At 35.4% G+C, this 23,225-nt stretch overlaps 1 protein-coding gene across 1 annotated transcript in view; it reads right to left on the bottom strand.

Moving 5' to 3' along the window:
- The window catches only part of LOC103226296 (probable C-mannosyltransferase DPY19L2), a 97,732-nt gene that overhangs the window by 27,471 nt on the left and 47,036 nt on the right, over positions 1 to 23,225 (bottom strand). The window contains exons 9-13 of the mRNA XM_073008973.1: positions 22,530 to 22,589; positions 14,221 to 14,301; positions 11,716 to 11,817; positions 9,869 to 9,940; positions 7,900 to 7,946 (exon numbers count right to left, since the gene is read on the bottom strand). Of these exons, the coding sequence (XP_072865074.1) occupies positions 7,900 to 7,946; positions 9,869 to 9,940; positions 11,716 to 11,817; positions 14,221 to 14,301; positions 22,530 to 22,589 (362 nt within the window). The remainder of the gene's footprint in view (positions 1 to 7,899; positions 7,947 to 9,868; positions 9,941 to 11,715; positions 11,818 to 14,220; positions 14,302 to 22,529; positions 22,590 to 23,225) is intronic.

The raw sequence follows: 23,225 nt of genomic DNA, 5'->3' as shown, positions 1-23,225 counted from the left end.
GCCTCAAAAGGATGTTGAAGAGCGACATGTACACAGCTGAAGTTGACAGTATTAAAGACTCAGTGATGATATTCTCTGAGAACACAGAAAGAAAAGAAATAGATAATATGATAAAAGCAGTAACAGAAATTCAAAAAAGAGAGGCTAAAGTGAAAGAATAAGAGAACAACACCACACATACATCACCCCTCCAAACCTTATAAATTTCCAGAGAGAAAAACTATATAGGAATTTTCATCTGTAATGCTCAATGCTAGAACACAAAGAAGCAATGTCATCAAAATGTTGAACGAAACCCACAAATATCTATAAACCTATCTATCCATCAAATATGAGGGCAAAATAAAGCCATTTTTCAGGTGAGAAAGCACCCAGAAAGCATGCCAATTCTACATGTCAAGGAAAAATAAATCACTAAAATTTGAAGTCAAGTCCAAAGATTCCCGGTATCTTTAATGTAAATGTTTAGAGACTTCTTAAAACATAACAGATAAGACAACAATCTAGAAGTAAATTTCAGCATAACCTGGAAGGAGAGGGTGTGTAGGCAGGGACAAATAAAAATATTCCGACAGCTCAGGGCTGAAGCAAGCAGGTCTCTAAGTACAGAGCCTGAGTATGAATTCTGCCTCTACTACTCACTAGCTGTGTGCCTTTCGGAAAATTACTTACCTTCTTACTAGTTTCCTCATCTGTAAATAATGGGAATAACTGACTCCCTTCTCACAAGATGGTTGTGAGGATTTACTGAGTTAATACTGGTAAGAAACTTAAAATACTGTCAGACACACAGAAAATAATAACTGTTAGCTACTATCGGTGGTGGTAACAGGTTTTAGATGCTGATGAATTCTTAATATCAAGATGAATATATTTGCTAATAATTTAAGAAAAACCACCAGGAAATACAGAAATAGGATATAGCTAACAATTCAGCAAGTATCAAGAAAATAATTTTTGAAAAGCACAATGAATAGAAAACATAGAATCAGACGGCAGAAAGTAGTACAAACACAGCAGTTATCACAGTTAATATGAAAATGGGTTAAATTCACCAATTAGAAAATGAGTATTAGAGGAATTTGAATAGAAAAAATCTAATAATGAGAAATATACCTAAACCAAAATGTCACAAAAATGTTAAAAACAAACAAACAAACATAAATACAGGTAAACCAGGCAAATCTATAAAAAAGAAAGCAGATGTGGCAATATTAATTTTCTACAAGGAAAAATTTACAGCAAAAACCACTAAGTGAAGCAAAGAATATCCTTTATAATAATCAAAAGTACAATCCTATAATAATTATGCAATGAACAACAGCACTATCTATATAAAGAAAACACTATTAAAATTACAAGACAATTTTGAAAAATTCATTTTTAATGTTGTATGTGAAGATAGCATTCTAAGAAAACAGATAAAGTAGAAAAATAAGTTGGTGTACTAGATCATTTAGGATAGCACATTAATGACATGAAATAACATGTAACATTGAACTTCCCCCAAATAAGGAACATTTAAAAAAATCCTCATAGAGCATTTACTAAAACTGAACATCCATCTGAATAAATAGCAAGTTAATTTTAAAGGCAAAATATACAACAGAAGAAACTAGTCAGACATTTTTAAAAATTATTATTATTATTATTTTGGAGACGGAGTCTCACTCTGTTGCCAGGCTGGAGTGCAGTGACGAGCTTGGCTCACTGCAACCTCCATCTGCTGGGTTCCAGCGATTCTCCTGCCTCAACCTCCCAAGTAGCTGGAACTACAGGTGCGTGCCACCACGCCTGGCTAATTTTTGTATTTTTAGTAGAGACGGCGTTTCGCTGTGTTGGCCAGGATGGTCTCGATCTCTTGACCTCGTGATCCACCCACCTCAGCCTCCCAAAGTGCTGGGATTACAGGAATGAGTCACCACACCTGGCCCAAAACTAATTAGACATTTTAGGACATTCTTCTAAATGATTTTGGATTAAATGATCAAAACTCAAATCACAGACTACACGGAAATAACATTAATGGTAATGCTACACACATCGTGGGATGCAGTGTGAGTTTTCTTCAGAGAAAAAGTTATAACTTTTAAATGTATTTACTAGGACACAATAATGATTGATAATAAATGATGTGAACTTTAAACACAGAAAAACAACAAAAGTGCACCAAAAGAAAAACTAAGGATATAAAAATATAAGCAGAGGTTAATAAAATGGAGAACCTTCATAAATATAATAAAACCAAAAGCTGGTTTTATGAAAACTCCAAAACAGAATTACCCTGTTATGGACTAACGCAGCTGGCGACTTTCCGTTGAAGCCAATGTTCATTTACCACTTTGAAAATCCTGAGGCCTTTTTTCAGAATTATGCTAAATCTACTCTGCCTCTACTCTACAAATGGAACAACAAAGCCTAGATGACAGCACATCTGTCACAGCACGATTTACTGAATATTTTAAACCCTCTCTTGAGACCTACTTCTCAGAAAAAAGATTCCTTTCAAAATATTATTGCTCATTGACAATGCGGCTGGTCACCCAACAGTTCTGATAGAGATGGACAAGGAGATTAAGGTTGCAGGAAAGCAGTCTGGATCAAGGAGTCATTTCAACTTTCAAGTCTTATTATTTAAGAAATATATTTCATAAGGCTATAGCTGTCATAGATAGTGATTCCTCTGATGGATTTGGGTAAATTGAAAACCTTCTGGAAAGGATTCACCGTTCTAGATGCCATTAAGGATATTTGTGATTCATGGATGGAGGTCAAAATACTAACATCAATAAGAGATGGGAAGCAGTTGATTCCAACTTATTTTCTACTTTATCTGTTATTTTCTTAGAATGTTTTCTTCTCATATAACATTAAAAATGATTCCAACCCTCATGGATGACTCTGAGGGGTCCAGGAGTTCAGCAGAGGAAGTCACTGCAGATGTGGTGGAAACAGCAAGAGAACTAGAATTAGAAGTGGAGCCTGAAGACGTGGCTGAATTGCTGCAATCTCATGATAAAACTTGAATGGATGAGGAGTCACTTATTATGGATAAGAAAAGAAAGTGATTTCTTGAGATGGAATCTACTCCTGGTGAACATGCTGTGAACATTGCTGAAATGAAAACAAAGGATTCAGAATATGACATAAACTTGGTTGATAAAGCGTGGCAGGGTTTGAGAGGACTGACTCCAATTTTGAAAGTAGTTCTACTGCGGGTAAAATGCTACCAAACAGTATTGTATGCTACCGAGAAATTTTTCACGAAAGGAAGAGTCAATCAATGTGGCAAACTTCATTGTTGCCTTATTTTAAGAAATTGCCACAGCCACCTGATCAGTAAGAAGCTATCACCATTGAAGCAAGACCTTCTACCAGCAGAAAGATTACCACTCTAATATACATGTCAGGATAGACATTATCCAAAAAACAAAAGATAATTAGTGTTGGCAAGAATGTAGAGAAATTGAAATCCTTGCACAGGTGGAATTACAAATGATGCAGCTGCTATGGAATACAGGATGGAAGTTCACCAAAAACATCTTTAAAAAATTAAAAGTAGAACTACCATAAAATCCAGTAATCCCACTTCTAGGTATTTATCCAAAAGAGTTGAAATCAAAATCTCAACAAGATACTAGCACTCTCATGTTCACTGCAGTGCTATTCATAGTAGCACTGCAGTGATGTGCAGCACAGATGTGGAAACCGACTAAATGTCCATCAACAGATGAATAATAAAAACGCAGCATACATAAGCAATGGAATATTGTTCAGCCTAAAAAAGAAGGAAATTCTTCAATGTGAGACAGCATGGATGAACCTGAAAGTTATTATGCTAACTGAAATAAGCCAATCCCACAAAATACATAATGCACAATTCCACTTCTATGAGGTACCTAAAATAGTCAACGTCATAGAGTCAAAGAGTGGAATGGTGTCACCAGGAGCTGGAATGAGGGGAAATGGGGAGTTACTAATCGACAGGCTTAAAGCTTCAGTTAAGCCAGATGAATAAGTTCAAGAGATCGACTGTGGAATGTTGCATCTATAGTCCACAACACAGTATTGCACAGTTTAAAAATTGTTAAGAGAGTAGATCACATGTTAAGCATTCTTACCACAAATTTTAAAATGCGTGTAGTTATTAATAAGGAGAAAAAATACATAGTAATCACCAAAATAGTTTTAAAGCCATTAAAAAATTAACATTCACTTTTTACTGCTTTATTGAGTTACAGTTCACACATTATACACTTTCAACATCTATTTTTAATTTTTTAAATTATCCTGGCTTATATAAACCCAAAGGAAAGTTTCTTAATGAAATGAAGGCTCCCTATTATATACTAACAGCAAATGAAACAGTGAGACACTAAAAGCATTCTTCACTTAAGAGTCAGAAACAAAGTAAGGACAAGCCCATTATCACTGCAATTCAAAGTTGTTCTGAAAGTTCTAGCTAATATGTAAGACAAGGAAATAGAGAAATAGAAATATTAGAAAGTTAATATTATTTCTGGATTAAATGATAACCTGCCTAGGAAATTCAGAGCATCAGTAGAAAAACTATTAGAACTGGAAAGAAAGTTTGGTGATGTGGCTAGATACAAATGTGATGCAAAAAAAAAAAAGAAAGTAATACAGCTTTCGTATAAACTAACAGATCAATATAAGAGACAATCTAAAACAGACTCAAGTATAATGAGAATTGGTAAGTGATAAAAAACTGACATTTCAAATGACTGGAAAAAAGATTTATGCAATACTGTGTTGGGACAATACCTCGTTTGAGGGGGAAAAGGTAAACTCCTCTGTGTCACTCTACCACAAAATTAATGCAAGAGTAATTAATCACCTATATGTAATAGAAAATTATAAAAGAAAATCTGAAAACATAGTTTAATGTTTTTGATGTAGGGAAGAGTTTCTAAGCAACATATGAACCCAGAAAAAAATTTGTCACTGTGATTATACAGAAATTTAGAAGTTCTGTAAAGCAGAGACCATAAATGAACTATAAGTTGACATCTTAAAAGAAACTAGGTAATGCACATAAGAGACAAAAGGTTACTGTCCATGGACAAAGCAAAAACATAACACATGGCTAGGCGGGCGTGGGGGCTCATGCCTGCAATCCCAGCACTTTGGGAGGCCAAGGTGGGCGGATCACCTGAGGTCAGGAGTTTGAGACCAGCCTGGCCAACATGGATAAACTTTGTCTCTACTAAAACTACGAAAATTAGCTGGGTGTGGTGATGGGTGCCCGTTATCCCAGCTACTCCAGAGGCTGGGGCAGGAGAATCGCTTGAATCCAGGATGTGGAGGTTGCAGTGAGCCGAGATCGTGCCACTGCATACACAGCAGCAAGACTGAAAAAAAAAAAAACAACCCACAAAACAACTTTTAAAGGTCAAAAAGAAACATAGTAAACACACACATGAAAAGCTGCAAAACTTCACTGACAAAGAATTTATACAATAAAATGAACTTTTTTTTCCTATCAGAAAAAATTAGAAGCTTGATAACAATGTTGGTGGAGGTGCAGGGAAATGGACACTCTCCTCATTATTATTTCTCAGTATTTATCAAATTCTAAAATATGCAAGCCTCATAATCAGCAGTCCAAATTCAAATATTTTATACTATAGAAATACTTAGAATAAGTGTACCAAGATACAGGAACCAGGATGTTCAATCCTCAAAACACTGGTTTTTATGACAAAAGTTATATATAATCTAAACTTTCATGGATATGGGAAAGGCTAACCACATGGCAGTTACGCATGATGGTCACCAATAAAATCCTAAGACCCTTATAAAGTATAATGAAGATCAAGGCAGAGGCCTAAGACACACTATTAAACAAGCAACAAGCTGCAGATAAGAAGAATACTACAATTCTATTTTTTAAAAATACTGTGTTTCTATATGTGTTTTCTAAAATAAAACACACAAAGCTACTTACAGTCAGCACCCGGAGGAGCAGATCTAAGAGAAGGGAGTATTCCCTCTCTTTTTGATACACCGGTTTTTCAGAATGTATTACTACTAGCCCCTGCTATTATTATTTTTGCAATTTAACCCAGAACCCTCTGCCCATACACAACAGGCCTGTCACTTTCAAATATGTAATCAATACATAAGACTTCCATATTCTGAGTAATTATCTTCCATCCACTGGCCTCTGCGAGCTGTCGCTTCCACATTACACCCTGTGCAATACATGAAGACAGTTGCCACATACCCTTCAATCTTCTGTTATCCAGTTAAATATCCCAAGTCCCTTCATGCACTCCTTATGGGAATAGTGTCCAGGGTTTGCCATTCATTCTTTTTTAGAATGCCAAGACATATTTCCCTGGGCTCCATCTGTCCAGAACAATATAGAATGGGTCTATCATCCCCTTTATTTTGGAAACAATTTCAACAGATGCACCTAACAGCTTAATTAGCTCTTCTGACAACCATACACAGCTGTTTATTAAAAATACAAGCATGGAGGATGGGGTTCAGGGAAATTCTTTCTACTGTCTTCACAATTTTTCTATAAATCTAAAACGATTCTATAAAGTAGAAGTCACAAAATAAAATCAAATACTCTACTTACAAATATAAAATGTAACTTGAAAACTACTATTAGGTACTATGCTCACTACCTGGGTACAATATACCCATGTAACAAGCCTGTACATGTGCCCCAGTATCTAAAATAAAAGTTGAACATTAAAAAACATGTCATTTGAGATATTTCCCTCAGAAGGAAATTTTGTGCACAATTTACTTCTTGAGTCCTGTAGCAATTTACTTACGTGTGACTGACACGATACATTTTGCTGGCATCTGCTTATGCTAGTGACATTACTAAAACCATCCAAAAATGTTCTACGATAAATAGTTTTAACAGTAAGTTTAGAAGAAAATTCATAAATATTCGGGAACACAAATAATTATACCCCCTCTGAAAGTTAAAAAAGAAAGAAAAGCCTGACCCATATGGTGAAACCCCCCTCTACAAAAAAATACAAAAATTAGCTGGGCATGGTGATGCGCACCTGTAGTCCCAGCTGCTTGGCAGAGCTGAGATGAGATGATCGCTTGAGCCCAGGATGTCCAGGCTGCAGTGAGCAGAGATCAAGCCACTGCACTCCAGCCTGGGTGACAGAGCAAGACTCTGTCAAAAGAAAGAAAAGAAGAAAGGAAAGGGAAAGGGAAAGGGAAAGAAAAGGCAAGGCAAGACAGAAAGAGAGAAGGAAGGAAGGCAGGAAGGGAGGGAGGGAGGGAGAGACACAGGGAGAGAGGAATTCCAAAAATAAATCTTTAGCTTACTGACTTCAAATTCTAATGATATATTATAATTTATCAATTTAAACTTTGAGTTAGTTCACAAATATAAATATCTCCAAAACAAGTCCAAATACATATAAGAAATCTGTAAGAGGCTGGGCACGGTGGCTCACGCCTGTAATCCCAGCACTTTGGGAGGCCGAGACGGTCAGGAGATCCAGATCATCCTGGTTAACACGGTGAAACCCCGTCTCTACTAAAATACAAAAAAAAAAAAATTAGCCAGGCGTGGTGGCGGGCGCCTGTAGTCCCAGCTACTCAGGAGGCTGAGGCAGGAGAATGGCGTGAACCCGGGAGGCAGAGCTTGCAGTGAGCCGAGATGGCGCCACTGCACTCCAGCCTGGGCCACAGAGTGAGACTCCGTTTCAAAAAAAAAAAAAAAAGAAATCCATAAGAATAATATTTTAAAGAAAACATTTAAGTTTGGTTCATATCTCCTTTCTTAATCATAATGCTAAAGTTTAATGCATATTCATTTGAAAAATTAATGTTACAGTAAGTTATTTAATAATTGAATACAGTATATTTTAAAAACAATGATGATATATTTACCTTAGATAAATGTTTGTAGCTAAAACACACGAAATATCACGAATAGTCTGTGAATAGAATCAAATCAATGAAACTTTTCTAAGGAATACTGCAATATTTAAAATGCTCTGATTCATTAATGTAAACACTCCGCCAAGGAAAGAAGTATTTTTTAATGTTTAAGAGAGTCCTCAGGAATGGGATGGTCATACTATACATGCCTTCCTTTTCTCCTTCCGAGAAGTGACTTCACATGATTGAAAACTAAATGACCATCAGAAGTATCCTTGGGGTGAAAAATAAGCCACAATAGGACAAATAAAGACTGAGGAGTTTTTAAGAAAGCAGAAAGGAAGGAGTGAAACTTGGCTGGCTGCAGGGATGAGAGAGAGAGAGACAGAGTGTGTGTGTGTGTGTGTGTGTGTGTATGAAACTTGGCCAGCTACAGAGATTAGTGTGCATGTGCGTGTGTGTGTACGTGTGTATGTGTGTATGAAACTTGGCTTGCTGCAAGGATGAGTGTTTGTGTGCACATTTGTGTATGTGTATATGAAACCTGGCTAGCTGCAGGGATGTTTGTGCGTGTGTGTGTGTGTGAAACTTGGGCGGCTGCAGGGATGTATGTGTGTGCGTGTGCGTGTGTGTGTGTGTGTATAAAACTTGGGTGGCTGCAGGGATGTGTGTATGTGTGTGTGTACGCACATGCCCCTGCTAGTGCACATGCATAGTTCAGGATGTGGTGTGTTTGGAGACTAGTAATGTATTTATAAGTCTTGGATCTTAATTTTTTTAAATATTGCGGATCTAGCTATCAGTTTCTCTCACATTGGCTGACTCTCCGCTGAATAGTTAATTCGTGCATTGGCCCCTCTAAGTGGAGCCTTATAAGAATAACTTGACATTTTGCCTTGATGGAAAAGAAACAGGTCAGTAGAGAAAATCTTCATTCTAAGCCAGCATGGGCCGAAAGGATGCAGGGCAGTAAACCTGCTCACATTTTACTCATTCCTGCTTGTTTCCTTTATCCTGACTTTCCACATGGTCCCCAGGGAACTGGATCAAGGGTAAAACAACAGAGATGTCAAAGGAGACACCTTTCTCACTCTTAGATTATTCACATCTATGTGTAAATAAAGGAGTGGGAAGTGTGGCAACTAAAACTACATATAGAACATATGCAATTTGACTTTAAATACAGAAAACTCCTTTCAACAAGAACACAACTGGTATAGTGGTAGGGAAATCACATTATTGTTATCTGCTTAAAAGTATAAAATAAATATATACTGGCTTAAGACAAGATAGCTTGTAAATAATATAAAGATGGCTCAAGACTGCTAAATAAATAAATAAATAAAACCCCACTGTCTTTAACCATACTTTTAGATAAACTCTACCCAGACCAAGAAAACCTACCAGTGGTATTTTAAAGATTATTTCTTTCATTGAGATATCATTTTCTTCTGTCATGGAAACAGTGAACATGTAGAAAAATATTTTTTAATTAGCTATACAAATTTCTTCTACGCAGGCCCACTCAAAATAGATCAAGACTTCACCGTGCTTTGTATTTGAAAGACATTAATGTTGTTGTCACTGGACTTTTCTTTCATAGTACCTATAAAAATTTTAATTCTTTAGACATTTGTACGATTATTTGCTTCATGTCTGCACCCCCACCCCCAATAATCCAGGACTGTAAGTTCCAAGACAGGAGTGGCCACATTTTATTTGTCCGGGTGTACCTACAATGTTAATGTAGTCCTTGATACACAGCTGGTGACTGGTATGTATCTTTTGAAAGAAAAAATAAGAATACCTTTTATCATGGCTTTTTATAAAAAGATCAATAATGAAATATCTAAATAAAAAACAAACTTTGAGAGAGAGAAAGAGTTCATCCTAAAAATAACATGGAATTCTGAGCAATTTGCATTATTATAGTCCTTATATTGATGCCAAAAACAAACAATAATTGGTTTAAAAATACCTTTTTAAAGATAAAACATGTAATCACCATAACAACTGGAAGCAATAATGTCTTTGTGTATCTCAGCGGAGTCTGAAATATACCAAATTATTCAAAATAGTTACTTACGAATTTTACATTAAATTAGTAAACATCTAAGTCAAACTAAGTGCCATGATAACATTCCTTAAAAGTAAAAGGTAAAATTTCTTTGTCACCAGCAAAATATATATTTATCTTCTTCCATGCATTAATAAAATAATTAAAATTATAAAAATAGTTATAAAAAGTATTCCAAAAATTTAATGAAAAATGTACTATTTTAATAAAAATAGAATTGCTATATCTATTTTTTCTTTTCTTTTTTAATTTACATAATACTAAGTTTTAAAATGTGTGTTTACGGATCCCTGGGTCCTACATTGTAATTTTCTGTACTACATAGCTCCATCATTTTCATTAGTGAAACTAGAGCTAACAAGAAAGAAAGCTAACCAAAGTTAATTACTAAAACTATGAATAAATACAGAAATGACACTGGCTAACTAATTCTGATGACCTGTTATTGTGATAAGGAGTAATTTACAATGTAACTAAATTATACATTTCTTAAAAGCAAGAAACCAGTTCCTTTTCCTCTTTGTCGTGCTATAGCAAACTGCCTCACGGATAACTAGTGGTCAATACTAGTTTCTGAATGAATGGATGATTGATTGGATGGATAAGAGAAGAATGTAAAATTTTATTATATACCACTTAATCATAATTCATAATGATTACACAAGGAATAATCAATTCAGTAGCAACTTTGTTACATTCTTTGGAAACAATTAAGCTACATATAGAGGAAAGAGCCCTGGATTGAGAGTTCTAGAATCGATTAGAATCCATGTCCTGATCTTGGCTTGTGTGTGCTTTAGGCAAATCTTTTAAGCTTTTCTTTATCTGCAAATGAAAGAACTATATGGCATGGCCTCTAGGAGCCCTTCCTGATCTTGTGTTCCATGATTCTACCAAGAGGCCAATATTTTTTCTTTTCTTTTCTTTTTTTTTTGATACAAAGTCTCACTCTGTCGCCCAAGCTAGAGTGCATTGGCATGATCTCAGCTTACTGCAATCTCCGCCTCCAGGGTTCAAGCAATTCTCCTGTCTCAGCCTCCTACTCAGGCTGGGACTACAGGCATGCACCAACATGCCTGGCTAATTTTCATATTTTTAGTAGAGATGGGGTTACCACCATATTGGCCAGGTTGGTCTCAAACTCCTGACCTCAAGTGATCCACCCGCCTCGGCCTCCCAAAGTGCTGGGATTACAGGGATGAACCACCACGTCCAACCTATATTTTAAAGTTTTATGGCATGAACTTTTTAAAAAGAATAATACTTTGCATACACTTAAAACGATTTTTTATATGTTCATTAAAACTCATCAGTAGCATACCTTTCTTGGTAACACCTTGTTAAAAATGTTACAATATTTGGTGTGTTAACTGTAATAAAACTGAATTTCTTAAAAACAGAAACAAGAATTGAGACTTTTTCCTGAATGGTCCCATATTTCTTATTGGCCTAGATTATTAAAATTGATTTGTAGTAATAGTAATTATTATGGGTCATATTGTATGTTAAACACTTCTCAGATTATCTCATTTAACCATCATCAATAACTCTATAAGATAAAGGCCATCTTTTTTTTATTTTACAAACAAAAATACAAGTGAGGAAGGTGGATTAGCAAAGTTACAGTAAAAAAATATAAAATAAGTTGACTTTCTGAGTAAAAATTTTGAGTTCCAGATAAAAAAAAAAAAAAAAAAACTAGAGCAAAAGCTCTTATTAGTAGAGAAGGAGAAAAGAAACATTCATACCGCTTTTTCCATGAAGTCAAATTCAGGAGCACAGGTGTATATTAAAGTATCAAAATCTGTATACCTTAAGATTCTGGCTGCTAAAAGATCACTCAGGTGAATCTGGGAGAAAATAAAGTAAAATGAATTAAAATTATACAAATGAGTATAGCCTATAGCCAGTAATACTTTATTGATATAAGAATAACAAAACTTATAGACCAGATAAATCCAATATATTTAGACATCCCTCTAAGAAAACACAAAACTACAGTGAACCAAATATATGATGTGCCGACTTCTCAAGCTAACTGAAAATAAAGAGAAATATCATGAAAAATGAAAAGTAGAAAGAAGTCAGAAAAAAAGAGAAGATGATAAAGAGTGAGTTAAAATCAATATCTGCTGAGAAGAAACCACCATGGAGTTAATTACCCTTTATAATAAGACAATTTATGATGAAAAAGTATTTTACTTAACCTCTTTCAACATACATTGTAGGTCATAAGCTTTCTGTGCATTGTCACTTTCACAAAGCCTCACAGACTGATGACAATATTTGGTACTTCTTGATGTTTTACAGACATATATTCAAACCATTGAATATGAGACCTGATCCTCATAAGAATTACCACAATTATACATACCACTTTGATCTTTGACTTAGCTATTTGATCTCTAAGGCTAAAAATAGATACCAACAACCAAGCCCAATGCAGAACTTCTATTTTTCTACTGATTATTTACAACCTGCTCTTGGTGAGACAATTATTTTTCCACAGTATCTTCAGAAGGCCAGAAAAAGGAAAATATTTGGCAAGTAAACTCTTAATTCAAATTATTTTATAGGGATAGGAATTATTTTATAACAAGTTTGATGATTACGAGTGGTTTTCATTCAATTATTTTTCCTAATCTACCAGTACTCAAGGATAATTTAGAGTTGCACTTCATTTTTCTAATTTAGAGTAGGCCTGCTGACTAACAGTAATTTAACCAAACCACTATAATTTCAGGTCTTCCTCATAACTGTCACATAAAGGAAGTCACTCAGGACTACCAAGGAAGCATGTTTGTATTGTTTTTGTTTGTTTTTAATTTGTAGGGCAGGGATGGTGGTTCACACCTGTAATCCCAGAACTTTGGGAGGCCAAGGCAGGCGGATCATTTGAGGTCAGGAGTTTGAGACCAGGCTGGCCAACATGCTGGAACCACATCTCTACCAATAATACAAAAATTAGTCGGGCGTGGTGGCATGTGCCTATAATCTCAGCTACTCAGGAAGCTGAGGCACAAGAATTGCTTGAACCTGGGAGGTGGAGGTTGCAGTGACCTGAGATTGGCCACTGCACTCCAGCCTGGGTGACAGAGTGAGACTGTGTTTCAAAAAAAAAATTTGTAAAGAGCTGAGGGTCAATGTGAAGTAAGTGTGAAGTAAGGCAAGAAACATAATCATGAACAAACTTAACAGATAAATAAGTAACTTAGAAGGTCTAAATACAGTTTATCATAAGACATATATAATAAAGTTAAAAATAATAAAAAGGAAAGGAGAATGGGGAAATAGATCAGACATACCAGAGAACAGCAGCAACAAATAAACTAATAAACCACCATGCAAAGCTAGCAATAAATGGCAAACGCTTACATTTAGAAATTTTATGTAATATAAACATATTGCATGTTATATAGAGATAGCATTTGACCTTTTAGAGAAGTAATACTATAACCCCTTGTCAAACTACATAATTTCAGCATCAAACAGGGCCCTAACTGGATAGCATTAAATGAGGTAAATTTCAAAATTGATTATTGTATGATACAGTCATGTATGCTTACTTCTAAACAGAAAATGCTAGAAATAAAAAGTAGATTCATGCATTGTTTTCTATTCCCTAAACCAGTTAGTTAAGCAGGGACTTAGACCTTGAAAAGGGCTACTCTTTAAGACATTAACAAACAGAAATACCACATGAGAGAGAAATGTTCTGCATGTATTTCCTAGAAAATGAAAAGATCAAAAATTTTTAACATTCTCTTTTTATGTAACAAGAAAGGCCTTAAAACATCAAATCATACATTGATTTTAGTCCATAGTTATAAATACATAAAACAACACTGAGATTTTAAGAGTTCTGTATTTTCAAAGCTGAGGACAGCCTCCCATATGTTAACATCTGCAATAACATCATAAATGGATAACTTATGATGTAAACAACTAATTATTTCTATTTTAACTGAAATATAAACAAATAACTACTTAACAAACTATTAGTATTTTTTTCCTAAAAGGCCAAGTCAGCATTGATGAATATTCTTTCTTTTTAGTGGTTGATCTTTATCACTGAACTTCAAGACTTTTGACTTGCAGTTATTGACTTATTGACTCTGCCAATAACTCGTCTAGAGACCTTAAAGAAGACACTTAACCTCTGTAAAATGAAGAGATAAGAATAGATGGCTTCAAAGTTTTCATTCAGCTACATATTTATAAGAACTTTTATGTTTTAACTAAAACGTACTTACGTGGTCTGAAACACCTAAGATTTTAGATGTCAGAAATTTCAAAATGATTGTTCCACACCACCAGGCACTACCTTGAATTAGCTAGAAAATAAAAGAGAAGTCCAGTATTGAAAACTACAAATCACCCAGTTAAAGTATTCAATTATATCTATAAATGACATAGAAAAATTTTAATTATGTGAGATATAAATGGTGAGGTTTAAAAAAAAATTTCCTTTAGAAAATCTTGTTTAAAAGCAAAGAATTAAAACTGATGACACTGGTATGAAATATATAGCAACACTAGAATTCTACATATCCTAAATTTTTTTTTTTTTTTTTTTTTTTTTTTGTCTTAAGGAGTGAAAAGGTTAATAGGCAAGAAAGAAAGAAGAAGAAAAAAGCTCCCCATACAGAGACTGAGGGAGGGAGGATTTGAACAAAGAGAAAACCCTGTGTGTGTCGAAAAAGTGGCCGCTTATATATATCCTAATCTAAAGGAAGTTTTAAAAGCTTACTTCTTTTTGATTTCTGTTAAGGAGTGTTTATGTGTTTGTTTCCAAATATTATTTCTCAGTTGAAAATCCATTTTTCAAAACACTACCTTAAAAGTTCTTCCACCACTCCTGTGGAAATATATGAGCCCATCTTCAAGAAATAACAGTTTGAGGCCAGGTGCGGTGGCTCAAGCCTGTAATCTCAGCACTTTGGGAGGCCGAGACGGGCGGATCACGAGGTCAGGAGATCGAGACCATCCTGGCTAACACGGTGAAACTCCGTCTCTACTAAAAAATACAAAAAACTAGCCGGGCGAGGTGGCGGGCGTCTATAGTCCCAGCTACTCGGGAGGCTGAGGCAGGAGAATGGCGTAAACCCGGGAGGCGGAGCTTGCAGTGAGCTGAGATCCGGCCACTGCGCTCCAGCCTGGGCGACACAGCGAGACTCTGTCTCAAAAAAAAAAAAAAAAAAAAAGAAAGAACAGTTTGAAATGTGAAAATTTAAGCTTTCCTTTAAGAAAGAGGAATATGAACTAGAACTGGCAATGAGGCTTCTATTTTGTTGTTGTTGTTGTTGTTTATTTTTTGACTAGCCTTGATTAAAAAGGGAACAGTTGTGTACTTCTGGTTAGCCTGGGGAAAGTTACAGCAGCCTAAATTCAAATCTTTGCATATATCAACCAAGTAGAACAGTACAACCACATATATGGAAAAAAGGTGACAGCACAAACTTCAAATTACCTATGAATCAGAAAGGAAGCAACGAATATATAGAGTTATACCTCAAGTCCCTGACCTAAGCCTTTGCAGAGAATGAGGGGAGACCCACAAAAGGATAAAGAAGAAAAGGAAAGACAGGGGTCAAAATTGGAACTAAAATAACCGAAGAAAGAGAAAAGTCCACCCTATGTGTAAAAAGAGCCCTGGGAAATTGGTAAATGGGAGTACAGAGCAGGGCCTAAGAGTGAGTAGGGACAAAAACACCGATGTCAGAAAGCCATCATTTCTAGAAAGAAAGGATAATAAAAAGGGGAGTGCAAGGAGGAAAAAGTATCCAGCAGGAAAAATGAGAACCCAAACCAAAAGACTATCCATCACTACTGCCATCACGCACAAAAAAAAAAAAAAAGTTATTCGTTGAAAAAAATCACACTATGCTACATTTTCAGAAGAGGTTTGCACTTGGACTAGAAAACACAAAATAATTATTAGATGAAAAAATGCCTATATAAATATCCAGAGCTTCTTTAAGAAGATAACAAACATGAAAGTCAAATATTTCAGCTAATGAAATCCACACCACTGAAAGATAAAATCTCACAAAGCAGAAGAAAATTATGCAGAATTAAAAGTTGAATTAAATATCCTCAAACGAGCATTCAGAAATATTTAAAAAGCAATTTAAACAAGAAATTCAAAAACCAAGAACAGAAATGGGGAAAAAATCAGAAAGAAAGAAAGAGTTTATTAGACATAGAAAGGGAATGGAAGAAAAGAAGAACATGATCAAAAATAAAAACAAAATCACAAGATGATTAAAAGAAAAGCAATTCTAATAAGTTAATGAAGGAATTGAAGTAAAGGCACTAAAACAATGAAGAATGAAAATGATACCAGAGAAAGAAGTGAGAAGGAACAGAGAACGTGGCAGAAATGGAAGAAAGGCACATACTTACAACTGGAGCGCCTGAAAAAACAAACAAACAAACAAACAACTCACAGCAATGAATCAAAATTAGTGTTTAAATTATAATCCAAGAAAACTTTCCAGAAATAAAAGAAGACATGAATCGGGATTTAGAAAGGATCCAGGGGATACTGGAAAAAATTAATCTGGTATGGTAAACTAACTCAAGACATCTTTCAGTAGAACTATGAAAAATGAAGAAAAATTCCTCAGAACCTCCAGGCACAAAAGTCACATAATTTATAAGGGACAGAAAAATTTGGCTAGCATCAGACTTGTTAAATGAAACTTACAAACCAAAGCAGTGGTGTAGATGCATTTTTAAGAAACTTTAAAAAGTGAGAATCAAGTATTTTATAGCTAGCCAATCTGTCATTTAAGTATAGAAGTTATAAAAAAGTTTCAAATATGCAATAATTGAGGAAATAGTAACTTTCCTAAATACAAAAAGTTTAAAAGAGAATCATATACAGAAACAAAGCAAATATAGTCAAATACACTAAAACTTACAACAAAGGTTTTCACATTATCTCACAAAGCAAAGACAGACACAGGGAAGACAAACAAAAACAGATTCAGAAAGGTGAAAAATAGAATGATGGCAGCAGCATGGCAGGCAAATACCATTTCCATATGGAAACTAAGGAAGACATTTAAAGCAAGGATAAGGAGAAAATTCATGGCCTCAAAAGCTTTATCCATAAAAATGAAAGAGTGAAAATAAATGAATTAAATCCTTGACTTAAAAATCTAAATAAAGAATAACAAAATAAAGCGAAAAAAGTACACGAAAGGAAATACTCATACGAAGAATAGTCTATTATATCTACCCTCTGTGTATCTATTTTGCTGTTTTATATTTCTTCCCTATATTCTAGGATTCCTTCTTTCATTTCCTTTTTGTTTTCAGAACTTTTTAAGTTTTAATTTCAGGGGTACATGTGCAGGATGTGCATGTTTGTTACTTAGGTAAACATGTGCCATGGTGGTTTGCTGCACCTATCAACCCGTTACCTAGGTATTAAGCCCAGCATGCATTAGCTATTTTTCCTGATGCTCTCCCTCCCACTACCCTCCCCTGACAAGCCCCAGTGTGTGTTGTTCCCCTCCCTGTGTCCATGTGTTCTCACTGTTCAGCTCCCACTTATAAGTGAGAACATGCAGTGTTTGGTTTTCTTTTCCTGCATTAGTTTGCTGAGGATAATGGCTTCCAGCTCCATCCATGTCCCTGTCAAGGACATGATCTCATTTCTTCTTATGACTGCATAATATTCCATGGTGTATATGTACCACATTTTCTTTAGCCAATCTGTGATTCATAGGCAATTTGGGTTGATTCCGCGCTATCAAAAAAGAGCTCATATAGCCAAGACAATCCTAAGCAAAAAGAACAAAGCTGGAGGCCTCAGGCTACTGGACTTCAAACTATATTACAAGGCTACAATAACCAAAACAGCATGGTCCTGGTACAAAAACAGGCACATAGACCAAAGGAACAGAATAGAGAACTCACAAATAAAACCACATATCTACAACCATCTGATCTTCAACAAACCTGACAAAAGAATTTCAATTAACCATTCTTTAAGGTTCTCTGCTAGCCACAAATTGTCTTAATTTTCCTTGATTGGAGAATGTCTATTTCCCCTTCATTCCTAAAGGAAACATCCACTGGATATGTAATTCACCTTGACAAATGTTCTGCCACAACCTTCTGGCCTCCCTAGTTTCACATGAGAAGTCTGCTACAATTCAAGTCAGTTTTGCCCTGTAGGTGATGTGTCATTTCTCCATACCTGCTTTCAAGATGTTTTTCTTTTCGTTTTAAAAGTTAACTTATAATGTATCTTGGCACGGATTTATCTGGGTTTGTCTTACTTGGGAATCGCTCAGTGTCTTCACTCTGCAGGTGTGTCTTTCACCAAATTTGGGGAGTTTTTAGCAATTACTTGTAAAAATACTATTCAGCCCCACTCTCTTTTTCCATTCCTTTGGAATTTTGATGATACAAATATTAGATATTTTGTTACTACTCCATTGGTCCCGGAGGCTCTGTCCTTTTTCCTGTGATTTTCTCTCAATTTACATTGGGAGATTTCTATTGTTCTATCTTCAAGAGCACTGATTGCTTCCTCTGTAAAATTCACTCCACTACCAAGTCCATTTACTGAATTTTAATTTCAGTTATTGTATTTTTCAGTTCTATAATCACCAAGTTGTTCTTTAAAAAAAAAAAAACAACAATTCTTTAGTGAGATTTTATAGCCTTTTCATTCCCTTCCAGAGTATTTAAAACTGCTCACTGAAGTGTTTTTATGAGACTGCTTTAAAACCTTTGTGAAATAATCCCCACATCCTATTCATCTCAGTGTTGACATCTGTTGATTGTCTTTTCTCATTCAAGTTTGCTATTTTCTCCATTCTTGCTATGATAAGTGGTTTTTCTATTGTGTCCAGTACATTTTTTATATTATGTTAGAGACTGTGGTTCCTATTTTAAATTTCTGTTTCAGCAGAGAGTCACTTTGTTTTTAGGTTTATCACGCAAGTCCTGGCCTACTTCTGTGTGCTATAGTTACAATGACGTTTAGTGTTCAGAGCCTTTGCAGTGCTAGTGCTATTCTGGTCAGCTTGATTCATCTGGTGCCCTGGTACTTTGTCTCCGCCCCAAATAATGCTGCCGACACAGGAAGAATGTACTTCCCAAGTCCTGTTGCCATGAGGTGGAAGGTACAGACATCAGGATTGTGGGGTAGGGGGTCAGCAGAGGGCAGAGGGCAGAGGGCTCTTTCCTGGGCTGCCTAGTCCGAGCAGGGCACCTATTAGATCCCTGCTGCTGCTACCTGCATGGGCAGCCTCCCTGGAGGGAACAGTAGATACCAGACCCACAGGATGGAGAGCATTTCCCTGGACCCTCTTTCTGAGTGTCTTCTGCCACTGGATAGAGTTTCAGGAGATGGCAGCCTATGGTGTTTTTCTGTGAGTTCTGAGGTACCTAACTAGTCTGCCTTTCTATAGCATTGGGCTGGGATTGGAGCTCTAGTTATGAAATCATGATTTCATACACACACACGTGCACATATGTGCAGTGAAAGGGCCTAGAAACAAGGACACACTGGTAGTAATGAGTGCACATACCACTCAGGTCTTGGTTTCCAAATACCATTCTCCTCTAAAAGGAACCAGGGCTCCTTGGAAAAAATGGCTGATTCCAAGGCTAGCACAAGGAAAATCAAGAAAAGCCTGGAGCATTATAAATTTATAAAGACATGTCAAAAAGACATCCAGCTTAGGAACATTCAAAACGGCTTGGGCTTGAACTGATATTTGTGTATAACATACAGTTTTTCTCATATGGATAGACTATTCCAGCATCATTTAGTGAAAAGTGACCTGCAAGACAATCTGGCTGAAATTGCTTTGAATCTGAACATCGGCTGGGGAGAACTGCATTACATGAACCTTCACACACATAAATATGTTTTATTTTTCTATTTATGTCTTAGAATTTTTAAAATAAATTTCCATACAAATACTATATGTATTTTGTTAGTTTCATTCAGATCATATGCATTTTTCTTCCTAATACATAAGGCATAGTTTTAAAAAATATATTTTCTGTTTGTTGCCAAAGAATAGAAATGCAACTGATTTTTGAATATTAAACTTAAATCTAGCCATGGTATTGAATTCTTCTAATTCCTAATAATTTATCAATAATTTTATTCTTTCTAGGTAAATATTGATACTATAATAAATTTTCCTTCTTTCTGTTCCTTTCCTTTTCCTATTATTTACTTTTCTTGCATTACTAGGCTAGTTTGGACTTTAATAAAACGTGAAAAAGCACATTTATCTTTATCTTGATTTTAAATAGAACACTCTAAATACCTTATTATTGGTAAGATTAGTGACTGCTGAAGAATTTTACTGGGTTAAGAAAACTGTTATTTGTATTGTGTTACATGTTTTCATTATAAATGGATGTTCAATTTTATGAGTTTTATTTTCTCCATCTAATGGGATGATCATAAGATATTTTTCTCTTTTAATCTGTTAGTATGATAACTTACATTTTTGGATTTTCCAGAAACATCTTTGGATTCCTAGAATAAGCCAGTTTTATCACAAATGGATTATCTTTATCATATGGCTGTTCTTGAGTTACTAATCTTCTATACTTTTGTGTGTATCAAATATTTTTAATCGAGGTGAAATTTTGAATCTATGTTCACAAGTAAGAATATCCTTTCTCATACTATCCTTATCTGGCCTGAGTACTGAGCTTTAGATTATCTTGGAGGTTCCACTTCCCTTCCCGTAATGATTCTCATGCCTCATGGCACACACAAAGTTCCCCTTTGTAAATTTCAGCATGAGCTCAATTCAATAATTACCTTGCCACCAAAAACTGGAGTCTCCCATTAAACAGTGAATGTGCTTCTATTGACGTTAAACTCTAAAGTGAATCACTTAGATCTAAAAATACCTTGTTCAGGTTGTGTGTAATAAATACTTATCTTTGCCAAAGATATACAGAGCTAAAAACAGAAAATAATACCTAGGGAGGCGTAAAAAATATGTAAGCTGAACATTTGGTTAAATCTCAACTTTTCCCTACTTAGATTTTTTGTTTCTTTGATATTCCTGAATTTAAAACTTAGTCAATTCATGTTCTTTCCAGTCTACTACTGAAAACGTTGAAAATGAAGACAGCAAATGTTCCTTTAAGTGCAGCCTTGGCAGAATTTTTTTGATGTTTATGGACACTCTTCTATTTATTGTCATTTTTCAACAGTTTGCAACTGAAATTCTGACCTTCTTTTGAGTTACTAAATTGCTCAATTTTTCTGAAGTGAAAGAATTATATATTACAAGTGTAATGTCGATATGTGAATTTCTACAAAGCCTGCATGCCTAAGGACAGGTGACCTGGGTAAAGAGTCAAATTGGTAGAACCAACAAAGAATAATAAAAGACAAAAAAAGCATCATGTCATTCATTCAACAACTTAGAGGACAAATCTTTCTATATTTTCGCCATAAAGGATGGGAAAATGCCTCCAACAAGGAGAAAATAGCAACTCCTTCCATTTTGTTATCTTGTATTGTAGGTAGAAACTTTCTCTACCTCCTCAACTTGCAACATTTCCAAACTTATCCTCTCAATATATAACATGTAAACATACAGTTCATTTCTTCTGTCACCAAAGGGTGGAGTGCAGTGGGGTGATCATGGCTCACTGTAACCTTCCTGGGCTCAAGCAATCCTTCCACCTCAGCCTCCTGAGTAGTTGGGATCACAGGCTCATGCCACCATGCCCAACTAGTTTTTCTATTTTTTGTAGAGATGCGGTTTTGCCATGTTGCCCAGGCTGGTCTCAAACTCCCGGGCTGAAGCTCTCTGTCTGCGTTGGCTTCCCAAAGTGCTGTGATTACAGGCATGAGTCACTGTGTGTGGCCCAGGGTTTATTTTTTAATAGAAGTACATGACAGACCAGAGAAAAAGAATATCGTCTATCTCATATTAAGAGAATTTAAGAGTTGCACTACCTACCTAATAACTTACTTTACTAGGAAACCACAGAAGTAATATGGGCCATCCATCTGCATATTTGGGAAGAAGCCAAACAAAAATTAGGTACTGGCTGAGTTCAAATTAGAAGGGGCTGGGAGACTGTAAGGAAAATGTTAAAAGTACAAAAGTAATAGAGTCTAAAGTTGGAAGCAGAAGGAGAGAGAGATAGATGATGGATAGATGCCGAGGAAAGAAAAGGAGAAAGCTGGAAAGAAACTACAAACTTGAGTTATTTTGAAGGGAAGGTTAATTGAAGCTAAAGAGAGAAATGCAAGACAAACAAATGTTAAAAAGCAAGGCTGTATGGATATAGTAGGATGAAACATAAAGGAAGAGTGGCCTGGAAGTGAGTTGTGAAATACGTGCGCTAACTTCTTGAAAATGATTTCTAGTCCTTGCTAAGGACTATTTCCTTATGTATCTATCTACCTTAGATAGTAGTTATTTATAAGACAGTAGCTATTTATTAACTATAAATCATTAGCCTTTTAAAGCATATTAACTGTGTTCAGTTTATAGAAATAAAAAGTAGAATTTAAATAAACTGCATTAAAAACATTGAATCTTACCCAAAAGTTGAGTTCAGATACTCCCAGTTTTTTAATTTTATTTCTCTTTAGAATTATTGCCTAAAATGCACATAAGGGAAAATGAAACAATTAAATTCAATTAACATTTACATTTTGTATAAATGGTACATTTCAAAAATTACATAGCTACCTTGTTCCATCTCAGCTATCACCAGCCATTTTCCTCCTTAACTGTTTATTTTTCAAATTCCGGACATGGCAAATTTCCTTGAGGTGAGAGTTAAATGGTTTGGGTGTCAAAAAGCTGCCTCTTGAATCAAGTTATTTCCTCACTTAGATACCCTGGCCATTTTCTGCAGGATAATTCCTCTACAAAGGTAAATGGTATATGAGCATATGACAGCATCCATGCAAGTCTGTGAGTTATCCAGCAACATTAGTGAACTAAACTAACATGAAAATCCTTCCTCTCCAAACTGCCAAACAAAATATTTAAACATGTTTAAAAAATGTTTACTGATGTAAAAGAGAGGAAACTTGTGATGCTAGCAAAAAGGTGAATTTTTAAAAATACAATATTAATTAGCAGAGAACCACCACCCCTGGCAGTCTTTATAAAGGCCTGTAGAATAAGGTTACAACTACAGGCTTGTATTGTAAGGGGAGGGCAGCAGAAGAGGCCTTTGGTATATGCAAGGTAAGAAGTTGGAATTGAGACTAATACACAAAGCTAGG

Source organism: Chlorocebus sabaeus, chromosome 21 (assembly GCF_047675955.1).
Source record: "Chlorocebus sabaeus isolate Y175 chromosome 21, mChlSab1.0.hap1, whole genome shotgun sequence".
In the NCBI taxonomy this organism is placed as follows: domain Eukaryota; kingdom Metazoa; phylum Chordata; class Mammalia; order Primates; family Cercopithecidae; genus Chlorocebus; species Chlorocebus sabaeus.
The sequence above is the reverse complement of the archived record's forward strand: the minus strand, read 5'-3'. Positions and strand labels throughout refer to the sequence as shown.